We start from the raw sequence: 11,180 nt of genomic DNA on the forward strand, positions 1-11,180 counted from the left end.
GATCCGGCGATCCACAGCGCAAAGTTGATATATTTCCTCAGCAACCAGCACGGATCAGCTCCAGGCATGACGAAGCCATATCATCCTCTTTTGGAAGGCCAAACAAAGTAGTTTCGCTTTCACAACGAAACAAACAGTGCCTTCACGACATGGCGGCTACGGCAACAATACAGCGAGAATAAAAGTTACGCCTTCTTTCTTTGCGTGAACATTTGAGTGGCGTTATGCAAATCTTCCCACATAGTGACATAGACATGTGGGGGCGTGTTAGAACGAGCCGTTTTAGGGGGGTGTGGCTGACTCTTAACTTTTATAAAGAATATCTCTTTGGATTTGAGATTTTAGTCTTTGCAACTTTACAGATCTTCTTTATGCACCAAGAGCTTGTAACACTCCAAAGAGAAAGGAAAAATTGAAATCGCATCATATGACCCCTTTAAATAGGTCTGGAAATATAAAGTTGACATTAAGTTGACTTGCATTCTATGTAAATGAAATGACAAATCACGGTCACTTTAAATGAATAGTTAATGCAAAAATGAAAATTCTGTCATTACTTACTCACCCTCTACTTGTTCCAAACCTGTATGAATTTCTTTTGACCACATATGAAGATTTACAAGAATGTGTGTAACCAAATAATTGATGGTCCCCATTGACGTTCAAAGTAAGGAAGAAAAAAATACCATGGAAGTCAATGCCTACCAGCAATTGTTTGGTTACCAACGTTCTTTAAAATATCTTCTTTTGTGTTCAACAGAAGAAAGAAACTCAGGTTTGGAACAAGTGAAGGGTGAGTAAATGATGACAGAAATTTCAATTTTGCACGAACTACCCCTTTAAATGTCAACCAGAGCATGACGCAACCTGCAAAAAAAAAACAAATCTGAAAGCTCCTGTATATAATGATTTGCACAAAAACCACAGCTGCCAGTGCACACTCCAATGCAGTTTCTGCATTGTTGCACAATATCTCCATTATTTTGTACAGCATACGCTTTGTAAATAAACCGAAATATTAACAGCTAATTTAACATTTATGATTATGAATTTCTGAATCAACATTTACCCCCATCCCTATGCTACAGTATTGTTTACTGATTGTGGCCTGTTGATTTAGAAATGCCTGCACTATTCACCTTCAATAGCAAATTTTAATAAAACATATTTCGTTAAACATAATTCATATGTTCACTTTGTTGATTGCCAAAAATGTGTTGTACTGAGGCCAAAATGTTTTTATTTGAACGTTGTGCTTATCTGCTGAAATTAAAATCTGAGAAAAATACAAAAATAAAAGGAGCAAAGAGTAAGCAAGAAAGACACTGGAAAGAAACTTAAACTGCTAAAACAGGTAAAGGTAACCGGCAGCATTCCTCACAAGACTCACTTTTCACTCTCTCCCAGCCACTTGGATACCAGGTCTGAGGAGGAGATGGAAAAGAAGGTGGAATTGTTGGCTTCTGTCGCTACCGCTTTGGCCAGGTAAGATTTGCCTGTTCCAGGAGGCCCGAAGAGAAGGATGCCCCTCCAGGGAGTTCTTTTACCTGAGACAGAAACTATTTGCATTATTAGAGGTCTTCTTTCAACAGTTTCTTTTTACAGGGTAATGGTTCAGTTGCAGTTTTGATATTTCCATACTGGCACTGCTGATCACTGAATACTCTGAGCGATATACGAAAGCAGTGCCCATTGGTTGATACCGATATAGCCACTTGCCTGTGAAGAGATGTGGGAATTTGATTGGCAGAATGACAGCTTCTTTCAAAGCCTCTTTGGCCCCTTCCAACCCGGCAACATCGTTCCATTTAATGTTTGGCTTCTCCATGACAATGGCTCCTGTGATAATAGATCAGTCAATCAGATTCAGATTTCTTTGGATTAAAACTAAAAAAAACATCAAACGTGTTACCAAAACGGTACTGTTTTTCTTAGTATTACTTTAGACTACGAGTAATAAAACATACTAAAAAAATTTAACTGAATTGATTAAAAAAATACAAAAAAAAAAAAAAAGCACAATCGTTCCATTAGAAGACAGTGTCTGGATGGGGAATCACTTACCTGAGAGTTGATTTTGAAATTTCTTTTTCTCTGGATCTTCTCCTTCTCCATCACTTTCATTCCTATGGTTAAAAATACACATTTTTAACTAAAACTTTTATTCAGCAAGGTTGCATTCAATTGATCAAATGTGACAGTAAATGCATATATAACGTAACAAAATACTTATTTCAAATGATGGCTTTCTTTTAAAGTCAAAGAAACCTGAAATTAAATGTATGACTGAAACTGTTTTCAACATTGCTAACAATCAGAAATGTTTCTTGAGCAGTAAATCATCATATTAGAATGATTTCTGAAGGAAGACTGCAGTAATGATGCTGAAAAGGAAATATTTTAAATTGTAATATTCTTTCACAGTATTACTGTTTTACTGTAAAAATCTAACCAACCCTAAACTAATGATTGGTTATATAAATAGCACAACAGCAAAGGGGGAAGTTCACAGTCTCAGTTGCTAACACGTCTTTGCATAGACATGAGACAAGCATATTCCTAACATGCTAGCAGTTAGGAATATGCATTTTCAAATAAGGGCTATCAGAATGATCAAGTCCTGTGTATTATTAGTGTCCATCAGAGCCAGGTTAGATTTATTTTTTAAGCAGTATTGTGTTCAAAAACAACTAGCAATTAATTCATTTTGATTCACAGAAATCAAGCACACGTTTCAACTGAATGTATGTGTATGTTTGTATTTATCCAACTAACTACTAATCACCAGCACCTACCCTTTGTCACTGGACTGAGACTCCTTCACTGGTTTCGCTGGGGCTTTCTCTTTCTTCTTCAAGTATTCTTTCAGCTTCTCAGCCCGGTCTAGATATTCGGCACATTTGGCCCGAATGCTTTGTTTGGCCTTATCACCCTGTGCTTCATCTTTACAAAAAAGACATAGTTAAATGTATAGAGGCGACTGAAAGCTGCCACTCTTGTGCCAAATGCTGCAGTGCCTTCTCATTAACATACTGATAAATTACCACTCTAATTAGAACATATGTAACGCTACAGCAATATATATATATAAACATTTAGCAAACTACAAACAAATAGTAAAATAGAAATCATATGCTTAAAGGTCCCCTGAAATGCTTAGAAACACTCAGTGTGTTGACGTCATTTTAACTGAAACAGGAAGACAGGGCGGGACATATCAAGCAGCCCCGCCCCTTTTTAAAATAGCCAATAGCGTTCGTTTATATCACAGCTTGGGCTAGAGCCGTTGAGCTCCGTAAAGCTGCATTTGACAGGGTATGCCAGCCACAATCTCATCCATATTGCTATAAAATATAGCATTCTGTGTACAAATAGCTCCGATTAGGGCTGCACGATAAATCGAAATGGAATCGAGATCGCGATTCGACAGAAGCTGCGATTGTCATGCGTATCTTTCAGTGAAGCACAGTTCTGTGATCAGCAGTAAATCTCCATCTGAAGGCCAGAGAAACTCCAAATACGCCTCGCAGAAGAAACCCAGAAAATGCCTATCGCTGCAGCTGAATAAACAGAAGATTCAACTGCTTTCATTGATTCAGCGTGACTAATAAACACATGACTACGGCAATATACGGTTTATCTAAGTTCTTATTATTATAGTTTTCATTAAAATAAAGTATATTTATAATGCAATGCCTTTATCACTGCTTTAAATACTACGAAATATGTTGCGTGCCTTATTCTGTGTAAGAAGCCACGTCATCTCACAGAAGGATTTATTTCAAACACTCGACTGACGTTATGAAGTGCGTTCGAAGTAAACATATGTTATTAAATGTGGTATTTTCACGTGCTTTCAGATGGAGCAGCATTTACTTCACAGAGCCGGAGTTCACTGAGAAGCTGTGCAAACAGCGGTCATTATCGCAAACGATTTCAGAATCGCTCAATAAAAGCGATTTTTTTGCGTATCTTGTCAGTGAACTACGGCTATGTGTAGTAAATTCTGCTCCATCTGAAAGCACGTGATGATGATTTCCTGCTGATTACAGAACCGGCATTACTATCAAAATGGGCATGACAATCGCTTGCGATTAATCGTGCAGCCGAGTGGTCTGCGCCGACTCGCGCATGTGATCCGCTCCGTGCTATCGTGTCTCTGGACATGTCTCTGTGTGTGCGGTGCGGTGGTTAGCGTGACACAGCTCCAAACCAGACTTCTTTTTTTCCCCTCAATGGAAAGCATATTTACACTTTTTGAATCGTTCACTGTCCCCTATATAGTGCACTACGCTTCAGTGTCTATTTTATAGTGTAGGGGGCGGGGCTTCAGATTCTAGTCGCTTGCGATTAATCGTGCAGCCGAGTGGTCTGCGCCGACTCGCGCATGTGATCCGCTCCGTGCTATCGTGTCTCTGGACATGTCTCTGTGTGTGCGGTGCGGTGGTTAGCGTGACACAGCTCCAAACCAGACTTCTTTTTTTCCCCTCAATGGAAAGCATATTTACACTTTTTGAATCGTTCACTGTCCCCTATATAGTGCACTACGCTTCAGTGTCTATTTTATAGTGTAGGGGGCGGGGCTTCAGATTCTAGAGAGCATTTGATTGGACAGAAAGTTTGATGAGACGCTGAAGTACGATGTGACGTCAAAAAAATCGTTGAGCCGTTTTGGCGGAAGTGACGAACTGCCAGCTTTGAATGCTTATATCTTCTAAATGCGAATTTAGTCACTGTTTTGGAGCACACTGCCTTATAGATCACCTTAAGACTAACATATTGATACTAACACCCAAAAAACTTTAATTTTGATTTCATGGGGACTTGAATGTTTGTCTGTTTCTATTGCTAAAATCTTTCTTTTTTTATGGACAGATATAAACAGATTTCTGCTGCATACTTACATTTGACAACATGCAAGAAATATTGAACAGCATGTTGATATAGACGCAGGGCCTCTTCATAGTTTTCCGCCTTATCCTCCTGAGCTGCCTTACTGGCCAGATCTATAGCTTTCTGAGAGGAAAACATCATAGCGTTATTTCAGAAAATGCAATGTAGCTATTAACTAATTAATCCAGTTTTACTGTCATAAGGACAGTGTGAGGGAATTTCAGTCAGTTGCATGAAAGCACATAAATAAGACTTCATCACACTTTAATCCTCAAACAAAAAAATGATAAATGTGACATCTGTTCACCACAGAAAAACTATAATGCTTAAGAGACCAGAACAATGAGCCAAATTGTAATAGATGTACTACAACTGTATTCATGAGCACAAAACAAAAGGCAGAGCTAAACTTCAAACTAAACAATGATCAACCCCTTAACATTCAAAATAACATTTATAATCTCACATACAACCAAGAGTGATTACGACCATCATGGTTTGTTAGTATATTTAGATTAAATGACAGAAGTTAAAGAAAACACGAGGGTGCTAGCAAGAGATAGGCGACCATTTCTTTATATTTACAACAAAAACCTTCAAGTATATGAATTTACAGATACGATAAAACGTAATATTTATCTTAAGTAAATCCATAAGTTAACGTTCTTGCCGTCGGTCTGATAAACTCTATTTGTTTCCAACTTACCTGCAAGTTGTTGTTGGCAGCCATAGGGGCTGAAAAAATCAAAAACGAACGGCGTTTCGGAAATATAAAGACAGCGATGTATTAACAAACTGTCACGTTTTTACAAACAAACAGCGAGGATTGTAAATGTATGATTCTTCAATACTTATTTTTGAGAGCGGAGAATAACAGAGGAAAAAAACACTTCCGCATTAAAACGTTGAATGTCACTTCCGCCTTCACGCTCACGTGTTGCAAAAATGTCATGCGTCATACGTGTGAGACACGCCCATTTGTCGCGCCCTTACGGTTTCAGGAATAACAAAAAAAACAAAAAAGTAATTCCTGCGTAATAAAAATTGTACTTGATATATTCAATATAACTGTAGGTAACAGGATTCTCTCAAGCTGATGCCACCAAACATCAAAAACTACAACTGCATGACCGGAAATAAACAGATGTTGTACAAATCATTTGCAACCATTTGATTGTCATATGACCCCTTTAATATTAATGACAGGTTCCAAAAATGACAACTTACCCTGTCAGCAAACTATATTTCCCAGCCCACCCTGAGAATTACTCACTGTAATAAAAAGTGTGACTAACTCCAGTCTCTTCCGTATTATTATATTGGTTTAAGGCTACTAGAAATGTGCACAGTCACATCTAAAGAGGCCAGTGTGTTACTATAGTGATATAGCTACCAAAAGTCTGAAGTCATCAGTGAGATAACTGAGCTATAAACAAGTGTTTCCATTGTCAAACTGAAAGGTCACAGACAGGCATGAGCCATATCATTGCTTAAACATTATCAGATATTATAGCCTATTGCAATATGGCAGGCTATAATAAACCAGATCTGTTGCTATTGTTTCCCTTAGAACCATGTTGTGAACACCAGACACCACAGTAAACAAAAAATAAAAACATATTTATGAAAGGAATACAAAAATAGAATGTAGTGTAGCCAAACAGACAATGGATATATATATGACAAAAGTATTAAAAAAATACCTTTATAGTCAACATGAAATCAAAATGGACCCTTTGTACCTTTTTAATACAAGTTCCTGGTCTTATTGTGTTTTATCCATGCACATTATTAAAAAGAAAAAGAAATGCTTGTCTTTAAAACTTGATATCACCAAGCCAAGCCCCCTTAATTTTCATCTCATCCTCTAAAACGACCACTACAAATACCAACAGCTTTTAATCTTCACTTTAAAATTACTGTGGGGCTATAAATATAGGTAGCTCAGAAATATTAAATAGAGACAGTGGATTTAGATGACAAGGGTCCATTTGGTAGATTTAAGGTTTCTTCAGTTTAGCTGCATCTCTGTAGGAAGTAGGCCTGTCGCAATAATCAATATATCAACTTATCGCGCAATATATGTACATGACCTCAATAATTTTTGGTGACGCAATAATATTGCCCATTATATTTACTTAAAAATGAATGCCACTATGTTTTGTACATTACACTTGTGTCTTTCGCAGCTTCTCGTACATAACATGGTGTAGTCATGAGGTGCTAGTTCAAATTTAAAAAATGCTTCTACAAACAAAATTTCATCTGCAGATATGGTCTTGTTTAGGGATCTGTGTCTTTGTGCATGCGGACAGCTAAGTAGTGATTGTGTTTCTCAGCAATAGTGTGCAATTTACAGAGAAAAGAAGGTCAGGGAAAAATCTGTAGATGGAAAAATCATAGTTCTTTGTGCATTTTTCTTTTTTTCTACTTAAAAAAAATATGCTAAATGCATAAATTATTATTATTATTATTAATATTATTACTTGTTACTTTGCACTTTTTGTTAGAAAATGTTAACTAAGTTTTTTAAGGTTTCTAATATTTACTTAATACTTAATTTCAATGATCTAAATATTCTTAAAAATTAAAAGTTTGTTGTCATTTGGAAGTGTGAGGGCCTTCTTGCATTATTATATTGTTACATTATGATTATATATTCAGTGGCATAAAATGGTTTTATTACAATAATATCGCTTATCGCAATTATTTCTGGGGCAATATATCGCACAACAAAAAGTTGTTATTGTGACAGGCCTAGTAGGAAGTGGAAGCAACACGATCTTATGAGAAAACTATTTTACAAAGTGGTGATTTTGTAGGAATTTGTATAATGTGATTCATCTGGAAATGTGTGATTTAAAAAAAAAAAAAAGTAAGCATGAAGGTCCACCACTAACCCCACCAATAGACCTAACCATCAATGCGATATAAGCAGATTGCACAAAAATGCACGACTGAGATCAGACAAATTCATACTAATTAAGTCACAATGACTGCTACTTGACAACATTTCATGGACGTAATCCAGTCATCTCAACAGAAATTCACGCAAGCTGGAATTTCACATGAGAGTGAAAGATGCATGCAGATTTGTGACTTCTGTGTGAGCTGTGCTTCATATTTACTGACAATATGCAATGAACCTTTTTTGCCCACGAAATGTCACCAAAAGTGTGACTGCACCTTTATAGCCATCAATTCTACGAATAGTTAGAAATTACCGTAAGAGTGTGTTGGTTGTGTCTGCTTCACCAAGGATGGTGTTCAGTGTAAATGTGAAGTCATCAGTGTAGTGACACACCAAAGAATTTAAAATTGTGTGCCACTTCTATTGCCACACCTCTGGGAGATAGGCTACACATCAAGATCTTACAGGGACATACAGTGGCCCCTCAGGGTCCCTTGAAAAAAACAACCCGCATCCCACAACCTAACCAGAGGCTATGGCTAAACAGTTTCGGTATCTGTAATAATCTGATGATACTGCTAGGACAAAACATTTACTTGTAAAAAGAACAGAACCAAACCTAAAAAAAAAGCCAACACCCTAAAAATAAACTTCAACAACAATACTTTACAGTGAAAGAGCATCTAATGCGTCACTGTCTAATCACAGAACAACCACTTCACCTGCCTCCCAGACACCCAGTTATTATTAGACAGCCAGAACTTGAGATCAAGAGGTCAAAGTTTTGCTGATTAACATGTCGTCTTAGCCCTTCTTGTTAAATGCCCTAAGTACACCCTCTAACTGCAATAACATCTTTTTCCATTTACGAGCATTGAACAATATCTGTACATTCTGCCAAAAAATATTTTTTTCAATTGCACAATCACATTGCACTTACTCGCATCTTTTAAAAGAGTGGCACATTTTAAGGCCCCTACAAAGACACTTACAAGCAAAACCACAGGACACCATTGCATACCTGGTCAAACTTTTTTTTTTTGACCAAAGCACCTCTGTCTGCAACTGGATCCTTTAATATGCAACAGACCACAGTCAGGACACAAAACAGGGCTCCTACATGTTGCTTGTGCTTGTGGAGACCCCCAGGGCTATGTACTGAGTCTACTGCTGTTTATTTTTCTGACACATAACCATCACACAAAACAAATCAAATATTTTCATTTTCTGACCATTTCAGTTTGCGAAGCTCATTGGTATTTTCATGAGACTCCTTTCCTACTGTCAGTAAACAAGATATAACTGATGAACTTTTCACAATTATTAAACCAAACTGAAACAATGGACTTAAACTGAATAATGACTATTTACTATTGTATTTTTAAAGCTGCTTTACAGCAAAACTGAATACTGTTTGCATCACTGAAACATTATTTATCACTGTAAAGCTGCTTTGAAACAATCTGTATTTTATAAAGTCCCATATAAATAAAGGTGATAATATAATATAATGTAATGTAATGTATAGCAATCTCTAAGCCCACTACACTTTTATTTCCAGGAAATGTAAATGAGAGGAAATGAGATGAGGAAATGTTGCTAGCTAGATTCAGACTCACACCACCCATATGAGTGCAACAGCACAATGTGTTGAAGCACTTGCGCTATACCATTAGGCCACGTCTCTAATGTTCCATTTGATTTTAAACTATGTCAGTGTGTCCAGTGGTTTTGCTGACCGCAGCATGTTTCCCTTCAGGATTTTTATTTAGTTTCTCAATTTTCCCTCTGCATGTGTTCAGTTCATGCCACAGAATGATGCTGCCTCCATGCTTCAAAGCACTGTTAGTGTTCTTGCAGTGGGTTAAATTGTTGGTCAAAATGTGTTTTTACTATTCGACAACACTTATATTAGTGACCAAAGACATCTTAATGTCCAGCATGTGTTTAAAAAACTGTAATACACTGCTGTAGACATGGGGTTTTGCATGATCTATATGAAATTGTAGTTTGTTTGTTTTTTTTAAGTGTAGGTTTTTTTTTTAAAGTGTGACTCTATTGTCTATTGTGGTCCAAATTGCTTGGACATATTCATAAATACACAAAGAGACAGTGATAATTTTATAGTAACCTCTTTCTTATCAAGATAGTCTTGGAGCTCTTCTGCTCTGTCTAGATACTGCTTACACTTATCTCTGATCTTCTGATTGCCATCCTTACCCTGTGGTTCACCTAAATGCATGGAAACAAATGGATAAATTACCAGGAAAATGACAAGAAACTTGATCAGACCATTGCACATTGTTGTAAATAGGTTAGCCCCATATTTATGCACTTACGTTTTATTATATGCAGAAAATATGTCACTGCATGTTGATAAGATTTAACAGCTTCCTCATAATTCCCAGCCTGGTCCTCTTGTGAAGCTTTGTTGGCTATAGCTATAGCTTTCTGTAAAATGAAGCATGTGCAATTGCACTTAGTCTCACCACTTTAAGACATAAGCCACTATGCAGAGATTTAAGTGTAGTGTAAGAAGTAAATATACTTAAAGCACCATTACACAACATTTAATAACATTTCATATTAAAATATTTAATAATGTTGCATTGCACATATAAAGTGATTTATGACTAGTACAAATTGTTATTTAGTGCCAATTAACTTAAACAGAGAATTAGTCTGAAAATGCACAAAATTGAATTATAATGAATTGATCATCATGAGTCTAATAGAGATTATTAATGATTAAGAAATCTCAAATGTAACATCCACGAGACATAAATCTCTGACCATAGTGTGGTTTAAATAATAATACACAAATAATTTAAATACAGCAGTAAATATTAACTTCCTGTTTTTCATAGTCTAAATGTTATATTTTGGGGGGGATCGGTGATGATGCCTTAAAGGGGTCATATGATGCTATTTTAAAGATCATTATTTTGTGTATTTGGTGTAACAGAATATGCTGACATGCTTTAATGTTAAAAAAACACATTATTTTTCAAATACTGTACATTATTGTAGGTCCTCTATGCCCCGCCTCTCTCAAACACGTTGTTTTCAACAAAGCCCCCTCCTTTGACAAGCGCAGTCTGCTCTGATTGGCCAGCTGACCCAGTGCATTGTGATTGGCCAGTTAATAATGTGGTTAGTTTTACCATCAATTCAAGCCTGAATCAATTCAAGCCATCACGTGACAGACACAGTGATGATGCAGTACACAAGCCGCGGTTAAGACAGCTGACGTGCTATGATTTCTGACAGGCAGTTCACTCTCCTGTGATGTGACCCTGTTCCCCTCACACACACACACACACACACTCACAACGCGCTACTATGCGCTGCGCAAAACTCCGCATTTGAACAGTCA

The 11,180-nt window shown here is 36.9% G+C and overlaps 1 protein-coding gene across 1 annotated transcript in view; it reads right to left on the reverse strand.

Moving 5' to 3' along the window:
• LOC107593838 (vacuolar protein sorting-associated protein 4B-like) overlaps nucleotides 1-5,823 on the reverse strand; it is a 13,955-nt gene extending 8,132 nt beyond the window's left edge. Inside the window, exons 1-6 of the mRNA XM_016283715.1 lie at nucleotides 5,600-5,823; nucleotides 4,905-5,016; nucleotides 2,796-2,943; nucleotides 2,065-2,126; nucleotides 1,720-1,839; nucleotides 1,391-1,547 (exon numbers count right to left, since the gene is read on the reverse strand). Coding sequence (XP_016139201.1) covers nucleotides 1,391-1,547; nucleotides 1,720-1,839; nucleotides 2,065-2,126; nucleotides 2,796-2,943; nucleotides 4,905-5,016; nucleotides 5,600-5,623 — 623 coding nt within the window. The 5' untranslated portion in view covers nucleotides 5,624-5,823. The remainder of the gene's footprint in view (nucleotides 1-1,390; nucleotides 1,548-1,719; nucleotides 1,840-2,064; nucleotides 2,127-2,795; nucleotides 2,944-4,904; nucleotides 5,017-5,599) is intronic.
• Nucleotides 5,824-11,180: the final 5,357 nt, after the last annotated feature.

The sequence above is a fragment of the Sinocyclocheilus grahami genome, unplaced genomic scaffold, assembly GCF_001515645.1.
Source record: "Sinocyclocheilus grahami isolate Dianchi unplaced genomic scaffold, SAMN03320097.WGS_v1.1 scaffold176.1, whole genome shotgun sequence".
Taxonomy (NCBI): Eukaryota; Metazoa; Chordata; class Actinopteri; order Cypriniformes; family Cyprinidae; genus Sinocyclocheilus; species Sinocyclocheilus grahami.